Below are 21,890 nucleotides of genomic sequence, written 5' to 3'. Positions count from 1 at the left end.
GGTGAAAACCATCTCGCATGACGTTGACGGGACACCTTGGCAGAGTCTGGGACTGGGGAGAAAGGCCTTTAACAGAGAGGGAATGGGAATGTATGCCAGGAGACGTTGAAAAACACAATTCACCCTGTTGGTGAGAAGGCGCTCTGGTTGTGTTCCTCCAACAGGAGGTTAACAACCTCAAGGAATTCTCTCCTCCAGCTGCCAACACAGACCTGTTGGTGGTGGAAAACTTCAGGAACTGCTGTTTCTTTCTTTCTAGTGGGTAGTGCATCAAAACAACTCTCCTCTGCCACGGACGCGCAGCCCTGAGTTCTGCCCCGGCTTGTGCGGGAGCCACATGCCCTCTCTGTTAAAGGCCTTTCTCCCCAGTCCCAGACTCTGCCAGGGCGTCCCATCAGCGTCATGCGAGATGGTTCTCACCATCCTGGGCCAGGAGCAGGGGCAAGGGCTTGAAGAGCCCAAGGGACCCAGGGCGGGGAGGACAACGGGGAGCAGGCGCGGCAAGGCAAAGGAGAAAGAGGTGCCTGGGAAGGGCGGCAGCAGCTGAGGGTGGGGGAGGGCTGGCAGCAGCTGGGGGGGAGGAGGGGAGTCCTCATGAACGGGCAATTGAGAAGGGCCGAGCAGCTGAGCGGCCGGGCTGGCGTCGCCGGGCCTGTGCCCCACGTGGGCTGGCCCCTTCCCCCAGCCCCTCTCACCTCACCCGGGGGAAGCCGAGCGCTCAGCCCCCCAACCCGGCTGCTGGGTGGGCCGAGTTGGCAGAGCACAAGGAGGGGGACAGAGGGTGTGCCCGGGGCCCGTGGGGGCCGGGCGGTCTAGAACGTTCTGCCGCCAGAACCCCCTCGGCTTCCCGACTCGCCACAGCCGGTCCCACCCGGCCCAGGGGGCCCCGGGCTACCCGCGCAGGGCCCGGAGGGGGAGGGGACAGCCGCCGGGGGGCTGCCGGGTGGGGGTGGGGACCAGGACTTTGCCCTTTGTCTCTCTCTCCAGAGCCACCGGCCGAAACCCGACCCCATCAGCGAGTCAGGCAGCCAGCGAGGGGCAGGCTCCCCCTCTGGGGTCCTTTAGTAAATCCAGACCCGACCTCCCTGTGGTCAGGGCTGTGACTGAGGTGGTCCTGTGGGGGAGGGGGCTTCCCGCCTGCAAACAGGCCTGCAAGCATTTAAGTGGGAACCGGTTGGGGGTAGGGGGCTGGAAGTGGGGCCGCAGAAGCAGGAGGGGAGAAAATGGCCCGGGAGGCGGCATTCCTTAGAGACCTCGGCTGGGCTGTGGGAGGAGGCAGGACCCGGGCCGGGAGGCCTCCCACTGAGAAGGCAGGAACTGAGGCCTGGGAGTGGGGTGGGCTGGGGGCGCGGAACCAAGAGGCCTTCCGGGCCTCGAGAAAAAAAGACCCTCCTCCCTGGGCGTTCTGGGAGCCACTATAGAAAATTTATAATCAAAGAGTCACACCTCCACGCAGAGTAGGGCATTTGTCTGGGGGTGCGAATGACATTCTTTTGTCCGCCCTCTTGGGGTGTCATCAGTTAAAGATAGTCTTATTAATAACTCACGTTTACACAGTACTTCAGCAAAGAGGCAGACACAACTGAGCCACTAACACTTTAGGGTTTACAATTCACACTCTCCTATGAGCCTAGAACACAAGAGGTTGATTTGAGCCTCTAAACCACAGAATATTGAGAATATTTTTATTTTCATTCTGCAGCTCAAAAACAGGCTCAGAGGTTGAGTGCCTAGTCCCAAGTTGACACTAGCCCGCAAGTGTCACCACACCATGGAGCCTGCTCCTGCTCATCAGGAAAAGGTAACTGGGTTCTCGCTCCTCAAAAACATGTATGAGCTATGAATTATGATTCTGTAGGCTTGTAACAATGGTTAACTCTTTGTCCTTTCCTGCTAGGAGGAGGCAGGGTAGGAGGGGAAGCCACTTGGGCCCTGCCCTTCCCCCCAGCCTCCCATTTTCCCCAGGTTTGAACCTAAACAAAAGGAAAAGGCAAAGAAAAAAAAAATTAGCCCAAAGCTCCAGTCCTGGCACCTCCAAGAATGCCAAAGGATGGAAGCTCTTACAACTCAAAATACATACGTACCCAGTTTATTTTCCGGGTTTAGGAGATGGGTAGGTTTCAGATGGCAGGAGGCCCAAGAAAATATTGACCCCAGATCCCACAGTGTACCCACATCTGGCCAAAGGGCAAGCTGAGATAGACATCTGAATCCTAAACCACTCAAGTCCTTCTCCAATTCATTCAATTCCCTTTCTGTAGGTTTTTCATTACGAGAAGAATTCCCATTTCCTATCACAGCTGCCCAGACACAGGGAGAACATTCTTAGTTTTCTTCAACCAGTCAAGATTGCCTGAAAATCCCAGTGATGAGAAGAAAATACAATGCAAAGCAAGTATAAAGCATCTACAGAGTCAGGAGGCTCAGAACACGGGAAAAATTAATGTCAGGCATGTTTTTTTTTTTTTGCTAACCTTATGCTCTCCCCCCCAAAAAACATTCAACTTCTCTTAAAGGATCAGCTGCTCCGACCTTCTAAGAGAGCTCAGCCTTGAAGGTACAAAGGTCTGAGTTTGAATCCCAGCACTCCTTATTCAAGGTATAACCTTGACTAAGCTACCATAACCACTCAGAGGTTCAGCTTCTTCTGTGGAATGAAGACTAATGCCTGCAGGGTTCTTAGTAGGAACAATGCCTATCTGAATAGGGACTCAATAAATGCTTATCATTGCAAAAGGCACTCATCTTTTGACCTACAGCACAAAGAAGATGCTCAATAGGGGAAATAACAGTGTCACATTTGGTATCTACCTGGAGGGGGGCTCTGCTCTCCCCACTAGGATACCACCACTCTCTTCCAGAAGAGTTATCACCCCACAAACATCTCGCTGCCTGCCCACAGTTTTCTCCCAAATCCATTCCTATTTTTTCTGCCCATCCTTCGAAACACAGCTTACACTCACTCAAAGCCTACCTCCTGCTAGTTCCTGAGGTTGAGTGCCTCCCATTGCAGTCTCTTGGCTTCTGTGGTCCCACAGCTTTTCTTGGATCTAAAGTGAAAATGCTGGGGGGCAGGAATGTTATCTTGCACCTTTTTTGTGCAGCTCCTTCTCCCTATGTCTCCATTCCCTGCCCTGAAAAAGACCAAATAATGCTAGATAAAAACCAGTGAATAATCAAATGTTTAATTCAGGAGAAGGGTCAGGCAAAGACTCCCATTTTATATAAAATGGGGAGGCAAACACCATGTAAGAAAATCAAAACCGATGATGCAAATACGGCTGAGGGAGGTAGGAATGGGGTGTTACTGTTTATGGGGTACAGAGTTTCAATCTTGCAAGATAAAAGGATTTCTAGAGATAAGTAGAGAGGATGGCTGCACACCAATGTGAATATTCTTAGTACACCTGAACTGTATACTTAAAAATGGTCAATTTTATGCTCTCTATATTTTACTTCATAAAATTGTTTTAATTATTGCTTAATTTTAATTTTTAATATAAAATTTATTTTTAAAATTTAAAATTAATTTTTTTACTATGCCACACAGCTTATCCAAAAAAAAAAAAACCACAAGGATAGAGGAGGAAACCTAAAAGCTTCAGGAGAAAAATGATCTGATAAAGTGTATTTCCTTCCATCTCCACACTAAAGACTAAAGTCTGTCTTTGTATTACATCTTGTTCTTTGTATTTCTGGTACCTGGCAGAGGGCATGTCAATAGCAGACTCTAAACAGATAAAAATAAGTGCATGCATGGATACATGCATGAATAGAGGTATCAAGCTTTGGAGCAATATGCAAACTATCAGATGTCTAGTTAAATATTTTCTTACGTGATTTAGTTGTAAATATGTATGTTTAAAATTATACCCCACTTCAACCCCTAAAATGGATGATGACTAAGTGGCAAGACCCCCACACACTCAGACTAAAGTGGCTGACTGTGTGGTGTTTTAGAGGAGAAGAGAAGAACTTGGGCCTGGACAGGCATTATTCTTCTTCTAGTTAGAAGTTCAGGGAATTCCCTAGGGGTCAGGTGGTTAAGACTCTACACTTTCAATGTACAGGGCAGGTGTTCCATCCCCGGTTAAGGAACTAAGATCCCACACACCATGGGGCACCGCCAAAAAAAAAGAAGTTTAAAGGGAACTACCCAAGATGGTCAGGGGCAAGGGTGGGAAAGTAAAATAAAGATGATCTGAGAGATCTGTGAGGTTGTGAGGTTTGTGAAATCATTTTATTCCCCCTCCTGCCTCCCACAGCTTATTCTGGACTTAAATCATTCCAGCCTATTCTAAAAAGTCAGCAGAAGCAGCTTTGAATCAAATGGTAATAAACATTGGGAGGAAACCCCTCTATATAAAATGAAACTTCAGCCAGCTAGATTTTCCCTTCTTCCACATTAAATAAAAGGTTGCCGGAGTGGACACTCCAGAAAAGAAGTGAAAAAGATTATTCTTCTGAACCCTGCTGTCTCCCCAGCCAACATCTTATTTACATCCAGTCCTCACTCAGAACAAACTGGCTGCAGCCACCAACAGCCACGTCTGTAAAGGATCGTCTTTGCCCTTTAATTTAGGGTTCCGTCTCCAAATCCTGCCAAGGCAACTGCTCTCTATTACAGTTGGACCTCTCCTCCCAAGCAACTTAGAGACCTGGAGGAGGAAGTGGCATAAATGTCTAATTCTGAATAGATAGCCCCAACAAGTTTACTCCACCCAACAGCCCCCACTTTAGTTCCTGTCTCCCCTCATTTTCTCCTCCTCAAGAGTACCTCATGGAAAGTTGACAAGCCCCAAGCAATCCCAAATGCCACTCCAGAAAAGAGGCAATACACATCATTCCACATAAACTAATTGTAAAACCCTTTATAGTAACTGATTAAAGTCACAAGCCTGTTAAATGGTCAAAAACCACATCCGGATTGAAAGCCCTACCCCTCTCCACCCCACTAAGAGAAGAGTCAATCCTCACTCTGCACAGAGATGTGGAAAGGGACTCTAAGTCTGTGGGTAGGTATGTTTGTACCTTTTGAGCACAAAGGGCTGAAGAAAGGAAATGGACATGAAGGTGGGTCCAGAGTACACCTTTGGAGACTATTTCCAGACCAGGGAAACAGACTGAGACCACCACGGCTTTGCCATCTAAGAGGGCACAGGGAGGGGAGCCATGGATGCAGTCACTACCTCTGAATCCAAGGGACCCCAACTCCTGAATGCCTACTTTCTTAGCTTAAGAGGAGAACTTCAAGACAAACATGCCCATCTCCTACCAGGTAGAGGAAGCTGCTTATTTCTTCCTTCCTCAGACCTTCTAGAGGACTTAAGAGTTCCCTTCACCCGGAATTCTCACAGCACCTACCTCATCTGCAGAATTAGGGGAACTCTCCTCTCATCAGTTTCCCTACCCTACAAGCACCTTTGACAGTATTACCAGAGTGAAATTTCAGTGAGGAACCTGGTCCAGGCTGAGAGCATCAACAATGGAAAATATGCTCTATTCTCCTAAAAGGATGGTTAAGAGACAATGGCAGGGCCCATATCTAGGGGTTCTTGGCAGTTGCCCTGATGAGCTTCATCTCTATCTCCCAAAAGGTGGCCTTTCCTTTTAGCACACAGGTTATCAAAAGCATCCTACACACAAATCCCCTTCAATATACCTATCCATCATTGTTCCACATAAAATGCACACCATATTCACAGAAGTGGACTTGAACACCCTACATACTGCCATAGGAAAACAGCCCAATGGTTACACCCAGTCCAAAGACAGGAGGCACAAGCCCATATGGAAAACAAAGAATAGGAATAGCTAATGTGTGGTAGCACCAGTTTACAATTAAGGTAATGGTGGCTCAAGGAGATTAATTAACTTTCCCAGTTTCCCAGTCACTGCCTGACTCTAAAACTCTTCGGAGATCTCTGGAGACACCTGGAAAGGTGTCCACACTTCTGTAGGACTGAGTGAGGGACCTAGGAAAGGTCATGAGACTCTGACCTAATATTAGTGCTTCCTCTCTCCTTGAGCCTCAAGAATTCTGAAAATGATTCCTGTCCTCCCTGCTCCTGTTGCCAAAGAACTCAGACTCCATAAACAACCTTTACACAAAACAATCTTTTAAAAATTTCTAAATTCTCTCATTTCTCCTCTTAAAGATTCTAACTATATCCAATTAACTAAATTAAACCATCCAATCAAACTTCACTCAGACTTAACATTTTCCATCCCAAGTGGCCAAAACATCTGGATGAAAAACTAATTTTTTAACTGAAACTAACTCAAAATGAGTAAAAATGAAGCCTTCCTTAACCCACTGTTCCTAAGGAAATGCTAAAAGGATTGACTAACATCCACAAAACAGATATGCTGTAGAGGGAAAGAGAAAATGAAAAGGGATCCTTCACTTCTGTCTCCTCTCTAACAGGGATCTTCTCCACAACCTCCCACCTACACTATGGACAAAGTTCCCACCCATCCTGACCGATCCTGACCTTATATATGCCTTTAGCCACCAAAATGCCCCTTGTCTAATAAATCAGACTTGTCCTTAGGGGTTATGAAAATATCTGGACAATCTAGTGAAAATTTTTTTTACTCTTCCAGTTATTTGCTCTGTATTTCACACAAAAGCAGTTTACTGGTGGCTCGCCATGCTCTCTGCCACACGACCAGAACATCAGATCCTGGAAGCCTGGACTTCTGCACTAGGACTGCTTTTCTGGTGGTGTTTGTTCTGTATACAGTTACATTTCAGCGTTTCGCAATCAAGTTTTCTCCAACTATATTAAAATGATGAGGTCCAGACCTACTCTTCTCCTGTGATTTACCCATAATCAACACACATCTTATTTCAGCAGTCTGCATTTAGGGTGAAAGCTTGTTCAAGCTTCTTCTTCCTTCACTCCACGCCTCTTTATTGCAAACCTACTGGCTGCAAAGGAGAAGCTGGTCTTAGAAAGCTGACTCTGCTTGTTCAATACTAGGATGACCCCTTGGACCTGCTAAAAAGTACAGAGCCCCCTGTGAACAAACTCCAGGTTCTTCTACTAGAACGCAGTTAACAAACCAAGGACTGGACATCTCCCTGTTAGTGCTGCTATCACAGGCGCCCTCCTGGATGATTGTTTTCCAGCCAAATCAAATCAATTACCAAAAAAGCATACATTTCGATCCCACGTTTTTTCAAGGACAGACCTTTTATTTCTTTTGACAGACATTTTAAAAGGTATGGACTGGACACAAGTGGAAATGGTATGCAAATCTGATATTAACATGGAGTCAAACACTTGGTTGATCTCCACAGCCTCACCAGTGGCCAACTGAAAGACCTGTTGTCAATCACTTACAACTAAATAAAACCCATGGTAAATCCTCTGGTTACTATTACTCCCTTTGTTATTGTTTCAGTCAGCCTTTGGGAGGTGGGGACACACAGTCCATCTACTAAAGAGTAAATATTATCCCACTCTGTTAACTCTTCAAGGTTCTATGCCCCATGGCTAAGGGCCTCAGGTCTATGGGACAGGGCAGCAACTAGAGGCACTTCCATTTTCTCTCCACCTCTCTCATCCTCTTTTTCCCCTGACTCGCTCTTTTCCTGTCTCCTCTGCCTCTTCACTCCACATTCACCCACCAGCCTTTAGCTTTTGCCTTAGAATGGAAAGGTCTTGAGACAGCGCGGGCGCTGGAAGGTCTGCACCATGGGGCCTGGGACCTCTCCCCGTGTGGAAGCCCGGGTAAGCCGCGGCGAGGTTTGGGATCTGGGGGCTCCCAGGACCAAGACGAGGCTGTGGGCCGACGACTCGCAGCCAGGGGTCTCGGGGACCCTGGGAAAGGAAGCCCTCCTCGGAGACCCAGGCCTGCGTCTGTTCCCGGGCAGGGGCTGGCTCAGAGGCAGGCGGGGGCCCCTGCGCGGAGCGGGCAGAGATTGCGAGGCCGGGGCTGGGCTGGGGCTGCGGCGGGCGGGGAAGGGTTAGGGCAGCGGGGCCGGCGCGGGCTCTCCAGGAAGCGCCTCCAGCGCCGCCTCGACTTTCTCTGCTTTTTGAAAAAGCGAAGGGAAGGCAGGCAACTCCGAAAGCAAAAATCGCCTTGCCCTGGGCTGAATCTAACACCGTCTTCTAAACCTGGTGCCTGAGAGCCCCTCTCCCGTCGGTCGCTGTGCGCCTCCGGCCGCTCCTCTTTAAAAGGGAAGCGGGCAATCCACCCCAACCCCCATCTCTCTTTCTTTTTTTTCCCCGTCTGGAATTTCCAACCCAGGACTAACTCGTCTGATTTTTCCAGTCTCCCCTGCTGCTTTTTTCCTCCCCTTTTCTCTCCCAAACACTCCCATCCCAAAATCTAAGCTGCACTTTCTGGAAGGCATTAGCCACATTTTAAGAATCTTTTAAGAGGATGGGGAGCGAACAAGAGGGAATTTAAATTCTAACAGTTGGCAAAATGTCTGTTCTTCAAACGCCTTTGCTTCATACATTTATTCTAATGACAACATGACCAACACCAACACCACCCCCCCACACACACACACAAATCAACACACGTATAACCAGTCTATATCTCTTCATCACAAAAACCCTTAAACGTCTACAAATAGCACTTAGGTCTCCTTTTCACTTTAAACCAGATCTGAAAAAAAAAATTAGTTTAAAAATTTTATACTCACAAGCCTATCTCAATGGTATCTTTGTCAACTGACTTGTTACACATTATAGAATAAATAAGCTCAAAAAAACGAGGCTTAAAAGTACTCAAACACATAAAGTATGATTCAAATGACATATATTAAGGTAATTTTAAAAGATTAGACGCTCTGAAGCTTTGAATTAAGATTCTTCCAATGGTTAACGTAACAATGTTTTGCTCTTGTTCCAGCAAAGTCTATGCCATTACAATTTTACATTTGGAGCAGTTAACTATACTTTGAATAAATCAGTGATGGGAATTACAATTCTTCCACCTCTTTACGCAAAAGTTCTCCATCTGGGAAACCATTGGAGTAAAATTTCATCTACTTTGGGTTAGAAAGCCAAGGGTTCTGGAAACCTACAGCTCTTCCAAAGGACAGTCTTATACCACTGTCTTTAGGAAAGTCATTTTCAAATACCGAGCACTAAACGCTAAGTTAAGGATTTCTCTAGCAGTGAAAAAAATTAATTTGCAAACATTTACTTTCTAGGTGACAATTAAAATGCAAAGAGTGAATTGCTTTCCACCTTTCCTCCAAACAGTGCAGAAAAATTAAGAATCAACTGATTTTTTTCAACTTATTTAAAACTCAAAAAAACTGCTATTAGTTAAGAAAACCTTTTTACTAAAAGTGTCAAACTATTTCTACTTTCAACTTACTTGTTGAAGACCTGGTCAAATGTACCTTTCAGCTATAACCACTATGGCAAAAGTGCCTGCAAATACTCCCAACGCTAGTACTTTTCCTCCTCTGAAGTTATTTTTCTTTTTAAGACATTCCCTTGTTTCTCTTATAATTCATTTCAGCCCATAAGAACAATTTTCCTTAAAGGCAAACCCATTCCTGAAGGCAAAATTTTTGTCTGTTTTGAATACATTCAGTGATCCAATTATTTCTTCAGCATCTCCACAAATCACTTAAAAATATTTGTTGCCATTCACAAGCCATCCCTTTACAGAGATTTTTAAAGCAACCAACTTTTAAAAATTAAACTGTAAAATCAGAATAAAGTTTGAATACATACTCTTCTGAGAGTTCTCACACTTCATTTGGCTGGAAGACCATTTTTTGTGTGTTTTTTGGTAGTTAGAAATATAAGGGAAAGTATTCAATTAGCCCACCTCATTTTAAGTCAGAAAAAACAACACTAACCTGCCTAATAAAATCAAAGTCTTCTTCTTGAACACATTTCACCTATAGAAATGGAGTACATCTTTTCTTTTTTTTTCCTTAACAACACCTTTTATTTTGATGACACCAGTTGACAGGAGGTATGCTATCTTTAGGCCACATTCCTCTAGAAAAAGTCACACACAGTGGTCAATTAAACAAAAATTTAATTCCCTTAAAAAATTAAGGAATTTTCTTCCAAAATACCCAAGTCTCATTAGGATGATACCCTTTTACCTTCACTACTCAAGTGTCTCAAATTTAAAAATAAATAAATACAAATGCTTTCCACAATTGTTTCTAAAATGCTTTTGCTTTCCCTCCTTTGTCTTAACACTTGGCAGTAAATTTATATAAATTCTCAACAATAAGCTGAAACTCTTGACTAAAATTCCAACACTGACTTAGAGGTCATTTGGAAAGGTGATCTCAAGAGAAATTTAATGCCATTCATCTAAAAAATTCAATTTAATGTTTTCAGTTTAAATGTATAGCGTTCATTCTCTTGAGTTCTTAAAAAGGAACAAACTGTATTTATCAAATAGATACAAGATTAAAACAAAATATATTAACACTTCAAAATCAGTTACTCAGAGGGAACTGCTAAAAAATATTGTATCTTTTGCTTGCTAAACCCCACCCTCTAAATACAAAAACAAAACAAAACCAAAAAAACCCCAGGAACTAGGTTGGGAGGTTTTTATGAATCTCTTGGAAATCTTTAAAGCCATAGTTCATTTGGAACTGAGTACATCAAGAAGAGTTTTCCTCTATTTTTAAACTGTGAAAACAATATAGTATATACACACACACAAACACACACACACACCACATATATATATATGCACCATTGTTCATTTTGCTTAAAATACATTCCGTCATAGTTAATTAACTAGTTCCTGTCCTATACATCCACAAAACTAAAAAAGCCAGGAACAAACCAACTGAAGAAATAACTTTTCAGACAGACTGAAAACACATACCACAACATGCCTCCTCAAAGAACACAAAATGATAGAGCAAACCGACTTCAGGAAAACAAACCTTTTTTTAAATCCTAAAACTTCAAAAATTGATTCATTCTAGAAAAATGAAGTGCCTTACCACCACTCAGAGGAACAAAACACAACTGACTCAATGTTTGTGCTCAAAAATTGTTTCAGGAAGGGGGGAGAACACACAAAACTTTGAATATGGGTGTGGAAAGAAGATTTTGTACCCAGTCCTCACAAACCCCACCCTTTCCCAACTCAAAGAAGCCCTCAGTAATACATTTTGGAGGGAACAAGAAGCAGCCTAAAAATGGCTTTAAAGCAAGCAGATGGCTTAGGAGAAAAGATCCATAAAATACAGAGCACCATGAAAATTAAAATATAAATGTTTGGGGTTCCATTTCATCACATTTTGCTATTTTTCTTGCTTTTCACTTCATTCCCTTTAAAATTTAAACCATCCTTTAAAGCAAAAGGAAAAATTCCACATATTTCAGAATTCCAGTTATTCTGGTTATTTCCCATCAACAAGTTTCAAACACTCAGCTTTCAGTTCAAAAATCCACTATCTTCTCAGTAAATCTACTGATGTCAGTGTACATACTTCTCTTAATCCCATCTCCAGGAAATGCTTCCAAATAATAAATAACACTTCTTTTTCTTTCTTCTGATTTTATTGCCTCTTTATTCCTTAACCCTAATTGCCTTTCCAATAACAGAGTATTTCAAGCACTGGAGATTAAATCACAAGTTCTATAAACATAGTTACAAGTCATATTGATCATCTATAGATACAATAGTTCCATGTTACTTAAATATCTCAAGCTAAAGCACTGAACAGATTTTTCTCACATTAAACTTTGTAGATCCTCTTAACTGCCTTCAAAAAAGCACAGTCACCCACCTCCACCCTCCCACCCAGAAAAAGCCAGGGACTATCCTGAAATGCAGCAAGTTTCCAGTTGAAATGACGGGGGGGAAAGGATCAAAGATTTACTGGGGACTGCAACACGAGAGAAAATTCTGCACTGTCAACACGTTTAAAGTGAGGTTTGCAGAAAGACTCTGCCCTTATACTTCCCAGCCAGAGTTCAGTGAAAGATATGAACCATGAATCAGTTTTGGGGATAACATGACAGACGTACCCCCTTTGCTAAAGAGAGAACAGGAAGGTACTGGAACAGTCTCTTTCGTACACACTTATACACACACACACCCATTCATCCAGGGAGTTCTAGACCCTCCAAAGAGCCCCAGCTCACAGCCTGAACACAAAGCTCTCACCCCAGATGGTCCCCTTGTAACAATGGACTGAAGGAGTGGGGGTGGGGGGCTCAGAAAGGATAGTACAGCCAAAGCGTATTTGCAAAATCCAGTTGGAAGGGGAGGACTAGGTCTGAGGGGAGGGACTAGAGGTAGGGGTCTGTGAAAAAAAAATTATGCCTTTGCCTGTTGCAGAAATATAAAGCACAAGCATAGAATTCTTTAGGGGCCAGGAACTCATTCCACTTCCCTTAGGAAGTCAAAGGGGACCCCTCTCCCAATTCACTTAAAAATTATGGTGAGAAGGGTGGAAAAAACAGGCCTGCTAAAAAGTTGCTGAATGGCCATGAGTCTAAACTCTTTTTAAAAGATTTTTAGCTTCCCTACAAAAATAGCCCCACACACCCGAACAAACTCCACAAGGTTTCTCCCCCATTGATCTTTTCCCCCTTTACTTCTCCAAGTAACATCTCCTAGTCCACCCCAGCCCCAGCTTTTTTTTTTTACAAGCTGTAAACCACCCATTACAAGATCTTAGCCAATCTTCCCTCCCTGCCCCCAACATCCGGAGTTGGGGGTGGGAAGGCCAGTAAAGGGTTTCTTCCCCTGGAGACAGGATGGACCCCTAAACACAGCCTCTCAGCATCCCCAGGCTGACCCCTCCCCAGAGAAGAGCTCATTCCTACCTTTGTTTTTTGGGGACGGAGTGTTCAATCTCTAGGCGTTTTCCTTGCAGCTCCACTTTCCCTACAGATTAAATTGAAAAAGACAATATGAGGGCTTGGACAGGGGGTAGGGGGCGGGAAAAGGAAGGAGAAAGACACTAGGGTGATTCAGGGGTTACCGGGATTTGAGATTTTCCTAGGAATCCAGGTAGTGGGTTCCGCAGCCGGATGTGAGAAGGTCGCTGGAGGAATGGTGGACTCTATAAATTCATTATCGTGTTTTCTGAATTTGTGTTTTGTTCTCTCATTGAAGCTAGCTGAGCAGTGGACGGCTCTGGGAGCCGGATTTGGGAGAGATGCGAGGGCGTCCGTGTGGGCCGGCTACCTTTACAGCTCCCAGATGTGGGGAGAGGGGGCCGAGAAAGGGCTCCCCGTTTCTCCTAAAGTGTGTGGCGGGGGGTGGGGAGATGGGGTGCAGAATGAAACTTTATTTTCCTGCCTAGCCAGGGAGAAGGGCTTCGGGTGGCGGGGCGGTCACCTGTCGGGACCGGCCCGGAGGCGAGGCCTGGGGGAGCGGAGCGGGGCCCCGCGGGAGGGTCCCCGGCGGCCGCGGCGCGCGCCTCTCGGCCCAGCCTGGGTCTCGGGAAGCAGCATGGCGACCCGCCGCCGCCACCGCGCCACCCCGCTCACGCCCCACTTTCAAATCAAAATGGCTCAAGCCCCGGGCCCTGGGCGGGAGGCGGGACCCCGCCGCTCTCAGGTCGAGCCCGAAAGCTGCAGTCCCCACGGAAACCCTGGAGATCAGGAGCCGAGCGAGGACCCTTCCCCGCCCGGAAAGGCCTAGGGCGGAGGAAGGGGAGGGAGTGCTGGGGCGGGCGGGGGCGGGGGGGCGGTGTCCAGCCTCGGACACCGAGGGCCTGACTTAGAAGGACGCCCACGCGGGGGTCGTCTTGGTGGCGAGTCCCCCCTCCCCTCCTGCCAACGGGGGCTCCCGCCCCGTCGGTGGAGGGGTAAGGGGATCACCTCACTAAAACCTCCAGCTCTTCATCTCGGGCTGGGAGGGACCGGCGAGGGGTCAAAGGGGGAACCGAGAGGGCGTCGGAGGAGGTGGGTGGAAGTCGGTACCCAGGCCAAGCCCCGCAGGCCGGGAGCAAAGAGGAGTTGGCGGGCAGGGGAAGAGGAGGAGCAGGTCCCCGTTGTTCAGGCGGTGCTTTCTCCGGGGAGGGGGTGGACTCTTACCCGAGAAAGTTTCGATGGCCTTCATCGCCCAGTGCTCGTCGGGGCAGTCCACGAAGGCATAGCCGGATTTGACCAAGAACTGGCCGCTGTAGGAGATCTTGTGCTCCGCAAACACTTTCTCCAAGTCCGCGGGGGTCACGCTCTCGTTGAGATTGCCGATGTACAGCTTGTTCATGGTGGCGGTCTCGGGCAGGACGCGGTCCCGGGCAAGGCCGAGCGGACGGGCGCGGGCGGCGAGCCTCCTAGGCCGAGGCGGGAGGCGGCGGCAGCAGACACAAACTTTCTTTGCACCCCACCCCTCAAGTTGTCCGGAGCCGGGGCGGGGAGGGCGGCCGGAGGGCGCGCAGAGGTCGCGGGAGAGTTCGGGGAGGCCCGGGAGAAGTGCCCGCGGCGCGCTGGGAGGCGGACGACGCGGCGCGGCTCCTTCCCTTCTGTCCGAAACCCCTCCGAGCGGGCTGGTGTGTCACGTTTCTCCGCGGCCGCCCTGGCGCCGCCTCTAAATAAAATCGACTTGAAAAAAAATGGAGCGGAAAAAAAAAAAAAAAAGGCAAAGCCACGTGGTGAAAGCCCCCACCCACCCTGCAGGGGAAGACCCCCGACGCCTCAGGGCCCTTGGGCCCTCCAACCCAGCCCAGCCCACCAAACTCCCACCCGGGGGGGGTGGGCTCTCAACTCACCCCCCGGGTAAGCTGGGTAGGAGGGGGCTGCTTTCGTGTAGCTCTACTTGCCCCCTCCCCCTTCCAAGAATCTGGCCCCTAGGGAGGCGCCCCGCCCCCCACACACACCCATCCCCCTACCCGGGCCCTAGCTGGGGGAGGGTGGTCCTGCCCAAAATCTCCCTCCTCTTACGACGTTGGGTAAAATGTGCGGTTATTTTTTATTCAAGTGGTCTGGGCTGGGGGGGAGTTTGCCCACCCTACCCCAGCTAACTGCTAGCGACTGACAGGCGGGGGACGGCCGAGAGAGACAAAGAGAACGAGGACTCTGGGGTCTTCAGGAGGGGGTCGCGCGAACCGGTGATTTCAAAAGAAAGGCGCTTTTCCCCTAGATCTTTAATAAGTGTGTGTGCGGGGCGGGGGGCGGGGGGTGGGTGGTTCTCGGCCTCCCCTACCCCAGCTCTAGGAGACTCCCTCGCCTCGGGGAGTCCGGGACTGAGGGGCCCCGAGAGCGCGGGACTGGGAAGCTGGAAAACACGGGGGATCGCAGCTGGAAACCAGGGATCCGCAGAAAATCGTGTTTCGGGATTCCCTCGGGAGAAAGGATGGCTCACACTCGGGGTTCGGCTGTTGAACTCTAACGTCTCGGGGTCCTGGGGGAAAGCGCGGCTCCGGCCCAAGATGACCCCGAGAGAGAGGGAGGGGTGGAGAGAAGGAAGAGGAGTGGTCGCACGAGCGGACCCGGGCTAACCGAAGGGGGAGGTCTCAGGGAGGGAGTGACAGGGTGGAGATCCGAAGGATCCCCTTCTCGCTCCCAGATACGGGGGCAGACAGGTGGAGTCCCCTCCACCCGTCCCTCTCGCGACAGCGACGGCAGCTTTCCCAGCTCCGGGTTCGGGTCTCGGAACTTTTCTAGGGTGCGGGATTTGGATCCTGGCTGGAAGGCGGGAGAAGGGCCGAGGGGTGGGGGGGGGGGGGCCGAGCGCTAAGCCCCGCCCACGTCCCCAGGTCAGGCCCGCGGGGGGAGGGGGTAATTTCCGCTCGGCGCTCGGGGAAGCGAGGGGCGGGAGCTCAGCTCGGAGGAGGGGGCGGCGGCGCCTTCCCCGCCCGCCTGGGGAGGGGGAAGCGGATCCGCCCTGGTCCCTTCCCTCGCCTTTGACCAACTCGTTCCGGATCCTCTGGCCCCGGGAGCCCGAGGGACGGACCCGACTGGGCGAGGGGCGACACGTGGGCGGTCGCACCCCGTCTCGGCGGTGGGGGAGGGGGCGGTTGGCCGCGCGTCTCGGAGTCCCGGGTGCGCGGCGCAGAGCCGGGCGTGCGGTACACGCGCAGCCGGGATCCCAGGCCGAGGGGCGAGCGAGGCCAACGAGTTTCCAGCGGCGGGGGCTGGGACGGCGCCAGCGGGTGGTGGAGAGCACAGCCCTGGGACCCTGGAGCCCCTTTACCCAGCGAACCAGGGCAAGAGGGGGGTGGACCCCCAGTAATGCCGGAGTCTCCCCGAACTGGGCGGAAGCTGGGGGTTTGCTCCTGGTTCTGCGAGAGGGAGAAATAATTTTGTCGGGGGCACGCATGCTGCGAGGGCAGGTGAGGAAGGGGGTCACTCTCCCTTTCCCGGTCCCCGACCCCATTGTCTCAGTCGCCGGCGGCCCGGGCCGACTCCGCAACACGTGTTAGCTGCACCGATATGAATGCCTTGGATTTTTTTTTTTTTTTCCTTGTTATTATTTGGTGTTTGCAGAGTCAGTGAGCCGGCTGCGACTTCGGCGCACCGCCCTTCTGGCAGACGATTTTCCACCGTTCAAAAGTCGGGAGTTAAAGGACCGCACGCTGCACCTTTGTCCCCCACCCCGTTTTCCCCGCGCACTGAAAAGAAATGGGGTGGGGGAGGGCTTCCAACTCGGTTTCTCCATCTCCACTACCTTCCAAACCCACCCTCCAAATCCGCGTTTTGTTCTTGCCAGCCACGTGTTTCTCGAATTTTTACTTATGTGATTTTTTTTTCCCATGGATCTACAGAAATCTGAATACTATAAGCCATCAGTTGCTGAGTAGACAAAAAATGTTTTCTATCCAAGAAGGTGGGCGATATCTGTATTCCACCCCCCAATTCCTCCGACCCTGTCTCTTTCAGACTCTTTAATACTTGGCTCTTGACATAAACAATTTTAAACAAACCAACGAGTTTCCACTGCCTGCCACATAGTAGGCATTCAATAAATAATCTCTCTTAAGTGAAAAGCAAGCTAATACAAGCTGTAGAGCGAAGAAAATTAAGAGGAAAATTAGGAGGCTAGGGGGGAAAAATTATCTTGTGGGTCTGTTGCCCGGGGACTCTTCTTGGTGCTGTGTGCTTACTTTTGAAAGGGCTAAAAGATGGTCTCAGAAAGGCTGTTGTGTTCCTTGGCCTTTCCCTAAATAGGAACCCAGCTTCCTGAAACCTTTTCTGTTACATTGGGGAACAAGGAAGAGGGTACTCGGCGGGGCATTCCAGGTCCCAGAAACCTTAAGTGCTGTTTCCCTCATTTAATTTAAATCTTCAGGAATTAATAGAAGCACCTCTCAGGTTTTCTCCCTGGGGAACATATCCACTACTCTATCTCTTTATTCCTAAAACAAAGGCCAGTTACACCCCACAAAAATCTCCATTCAACTCTCTAAACGCCTGTAAAATGCAGCCCACATTTTCCTATCCTAAATTCAAAGGGAAACAAATTTCAGTTAATAATTGAATATTATTCAGTTTGCTTTTAGCTTGATTTTTTTCTATTTAAAAGAATAATAGAAGTGTAAAGGTTAGCTGAAATTACTCAGTTTTTCAGATGTTTTAAAATGACAAAGGAAAAAGTATAAATATATTAAACAAAAAATTTACCAAATGCTGATAAACTGATCAGTACTTTTTAAAAATCAGCTGTTTCACTGAATTCTAACCCTCCCCCACCCCCCACCACCAAGAGCTTCTGTGTGTAGTCAGAGGCTGCAAGAACACAAGGGAAAGGAGACAGCTGGGTGAGATGCAGACCTTTTTAGCCCCCCAAATCAGTTTTGCCTCAGTGACCTGGCTATTTTAGGCTGAGGTTGGGGGGACTGAATGATGTTGATTGGTGCTTCATCTTTTCCTCTGAGTGACTCTAGCTCTAAAATTAACCTAAGAGAGGGGTTATTTCTTGTCAAGACTCACTCCCAGGTTAGGAATAGGGGTGGGAAGACTTGGGATGCCATCATTTGTCATCATTCTTTTTTTTGGCTTTTTTAAAAATTAAAGACAACTAGTAAACATTGTATTTGTTACATTTTTTTCCCTTACATCACTTCTGTGGGAAAATTTAATCTTCAGTGCAGAGTTAAATTTACTTTGTGAGAGTTTAAAAGAATAGCTGCAGGGTAAATTGTCTTGAGAATAATGATTTTTAAAAATATTACCATACTTTTTGTTCTCCTCCTCTTCCTCCTTTATTTTTCCTGAAGAAGTGTTTGGTCTAGTTACATAATTCAGTTTTCTGAATTCAGAAACACTGAAACTTGACTCCATTTTAAAGATGGGGGTTCTGATCCATTTTCCTTCAGTGCAAACATACAAATACTTGGAGAGAGAAAAAAAATTTAAGAGGATAATACAGCTTAAAATTTTTTAATATAAAAATAAATATAAAGTGAAAAAATCAGCATTTCTACAAATTAATTTTAATATTTTTTCAGTTTTTTTATTTGTAATAATTTTATATTTTTTATTTTGTCATCTTATTTGTATATCTTGATTTTTTTACTCACTCTTGTACCATAAGTATTTTCCCATGCTGCTCCCAAGCTTTGATAATGACCATTTTTAGCCAAAATGTTATATTTAGCCCAATAGATGTGTTAATCATGAATCATTATTCTTAGGTATATAAGTTACATCAAATCTTTTACTTTTGTTAGTAGTGCTGACTAGGTATTTGAGGGCATATAACTTTTTCCTCTTTTAAATTAGCTCCTTTGGATAAATCCCCAGAATGTATACTGCATTTTAAATCTAAAAGTTATCAATGGCTTTCTATTTCAAAAACTTCACATGCTTTACAAAAAAGAGGACACAAATTGGAAAGCACTTAAAAGGAAAATACATTAAAATAGAATTTTTACAATTTTTGTTTTCTAATGAATCATAATCACTATTGAAATACACTTATGGTTTCTATGAAACACAGAAAAAGAAGACTGCACATTTCCTGACATTTGGCCACTTTGACTTCAAAGTTTTTGAAAGAATTTGTCTTTTGTTTGCTTGGTTTTTGTTTATTTTGTTGTTGTTTGCTTGTTTTTCATTGTTACTGTCTTGAGATATTTTATTTCTTCCTGCAACTTGAAGTTTTAGTGTGGTTCTTTTAAATGCCTACAAACTTTGAAAAAGTGTAAATTTGTCCCACTATTAAAGCACATTCAGCATTTTCTCCTGTCAATAAGGATAATTATATGATTAAGATAACTCACAAAATGTAAGAGAATTATAAGCAGAAAAGGAAATTTCCTCCTTCAAATTATTATTTAAGTGTTCAGTATTTAAAGCCTTGAAAAGAAATGTGTTTATTCCAGAGATAGAAGAGATTCATGGAGGGGGAAAAAAACTTTAAGAACAGTCATTTGTTTTTCTATGGGTCACACAATGTGTATGACAAAAACTGCTTAACTTTTGGTTTTGGCTCAGGTTTACAATGTAGAAACTTTTAGATAAGGGAGAGAATAATTTATTTAATTAACTTTTTAAAAAATAAATGCTTCCAAATTCAATTTGTTAGTCAATTAAACTTCACCACACTAACCCCTATTCACACATGTAAAAGAAATGGTGATAACATTCCTCAGATTACACAAGTTTTTTTTTTACAGCAAAATCATTTGGTTAAAAGACAATAAACAACTTTATTTAGTCATTATTTTGCACAAAATGTAAAATAGATAGTTGGTATGTTTGGGGCAAAATTGTACAACTGAATATAAGACAAGGAAATAAATGTTATTTTTTGAAGTAAATGTTATTTTCCCAAATAAATTATAACAAGCAACAAAAGTGAGGGAATGCATACATGGATATTATTTAAGTGGGAATAGTAATAAGACAATTTTTTACTTGAAAGCTACATGTCTTCTAAGTAAATGATTTTAAGTTACAACATTAAATTGCATGCAGTTAATTTGATTTTATCTGCATAACCTTTATGCTTTTCAAGACTAAAAGAATTTTTCTATCTGGAACTCAAACTATTTTTGTTTTCTTCATTAGAAGTTTACTTCTGATGATAAAATTAATTTACCTTACTCCAGTTTCTAGTTGGACCCTTTTTTTCAGGAGGTGTCTTGAATGTTTAAATGTTTCTGAGTGCTTAAAAGGGATACTTTTAAAAATATATTTAAGATGAAAAAATTAATACATATACTATTTCACTGATAGTTCATCAGCGAAATACTCATTAAAAACACTTCAATCTGTCTTTGTAAAACAAACTTTTTCTTTGTAAAAGAAAAAGGACCCAGCCTAATAGTACATTGTGTTTTTTTTTTTTTTTTTTTTTTTAAATGGTTGTTTAACTAAACTGAGACACAATTCTAAAAGTTATTTCAGTTTTCATGGGTTAACAGTCTAGAGTTTTGGTCCATCCACTCCTCCCATAAATACTAAAAAATTTTTAAGAATTTTTATTAGCACAACTTCCAGTTTTAAACATAACCTGAAAGTATTTGATGAGCATGTGTGTGATAAATGATTGAATACCTTTTATGAATTTCTTTTCATTTCTAAAATGTGCTTACAAAGTGTGTAGGAAACAAATACTAGAGTTGTTTCTAAATCGCTTTGAAATGAGGTTCAGGATCTCTATCTTCCTCTTCCTCCCCGCCCCTCCCCCCACTCCTCCTTTTCTTCCCCCTCCTCTCCTTTTGTCCCTCCATTTTTCCTCCTACTCCCGACACTGCCAATTCCTTTCCTCCTCCCCCTTTACCTTTACCCTCTTTTCAGTTTTTCTTTTGTCTTTGTTACTTCTCTTCCCCCTTTTATTATTCTCTGAGTCTTATGCCCCTCAACCCATTCCTTTCCTCTTTTTAATCAGTACACCTATTCAAACTTTCTTTGCTTTTCTTCATTCCTTCCCGCTTCCTCTCCCACTATCATTGACGTGTCATTTAAACTGTTATTTCCGGTGAAGTGGACGGACACAGAGATGCTTGAATTATTTTATACACCAAAATGGGAAACTTATTAAATTTTTGAGAACTCCAGGGTTATTCAGACCCCAGAGCTGCTTCACCCCTGTACCCCCAGTGTGTTTTGTCTGAACATTACCTAGACACTTTTCCTTCTTTGTATCATTTTCCTGTGTCTTGTGTTGCTTATAACTAATTTGGTTATTAGCATTTTCTGCATCAAATCCTTGAGAGCAAAGACTGTTACCCAGGGAGTGGGACACAGTGCTAACAGGTGTCTGACATATATATATACATAGATATATGTATATATAAAATAAGTGTCTTTTGATGCTACCTGAGAAGAAGATGAACTCAATGCAATCAGATAAAATGCTGTATTCAGCTTATAAGTGCATTTTCTTTCCTTCCTTCCTCCCTCTTTCCCTCCCTCCCTTCTTTCCTTCTTTTCATTTCCCTTACCTTCCCCTCCTCTTTTCTTTTTTAAATACAATACTCAACAATCATCAGTTGAAGTACAAATAAATGCAGCCATCCAAAAAAACTGATTCGCCTGCATCAAGAATAGCAACCAAATGGCATCTCTGGGCTTTTCACTCCCTAATCTTGTGCCATGACAGTGCCCAATGCCCAATGTGGAGCATCCTCTTTCCATGTCTGGTCCAAAGAATAGTCTTGAAATTATTCTCAACTCAGAGTTTCAGGCAGTCATTGGCAACCAACAGAGCTGGCCAGTCTCTTTACTATCTTGATCTCCCTTGATGCCACACAACCAGCATGACAATCCCTATCTACATACACCTCCTGCCAAGATCCCTCTTTGGGTCTTTCCTCTGGAATGTAGGCAGCTCCCATTAACCATCATCCAAAGCAAAAATGTCATTCCAGGACAGCCCTCCCATCTTGATGATTCTCAGAATGTCTGGAATAGTCACCCAACAATAGCAGATATTTATTAAACATTCTAGCTATCAGTACAGGCTTCCCATGTGGTGCAGTGGTAAAGAATCTGCTTACCAATGCAGGAGAACCCAAGAGA

The 21,890-nt window shown here is 45.4% G+C and overlaps 1 protein-coding gene across 2 annotated transcripts in view; it reads right to left on the bottom strand.

Annotated features, from left to right (window-relative positions):
* IGF2BP1 (insulin like growth factor 2 mRNA binding protein 1) overlaps nucleotides 1–15,574 on the bottom strand; it is a 41,645-nt gene extending 26,071 nt beyond the window's left edge. For both annotated transcript variants that reach the window (XM_086358082.1, XM_086358083.1), the window contains exons 1-2: nucleotides 14,016–15,574; nucleotides 12,798–12,858 (exon numbers count right to left, since the gene is read on the bottom strand). In XM_086358082.1, the coding sequence (XP_086214208.1) occupies nucleotides 12,798–12,858; nucleotides 14,016–14,190 (236 nt within the window). In that variant the 5' untranslated portion in view covers nucleotides 14,191–15,574. The remainder of the gene's footprint in view (nucleotides 1–12,797; nucleotides 12,859–14,015) is intronic.
* Between the last annotated feature and the right edge of the window lie 6,316 nt (nucleotides 15,575–21,890).

Source organism: Bos grunniens, chromosome 19, assembly GCF_055505025.1.
Source record: "Bos grunniens cultivar Pamir isolate PY7600 chromosome 19, Bosgru_T2T1.0, whole genome shotgun sequence".
In the NCBI taxonomy this organism is placed as follows: Eukaryota; Metazoa; Chordata; class Mammalia; order Artiodactyla; family Bovidae; genus Bos; species Bos grunniens.
This window is presented reverse-complemented; position numbering and strand designations above follow the sequence as displayed.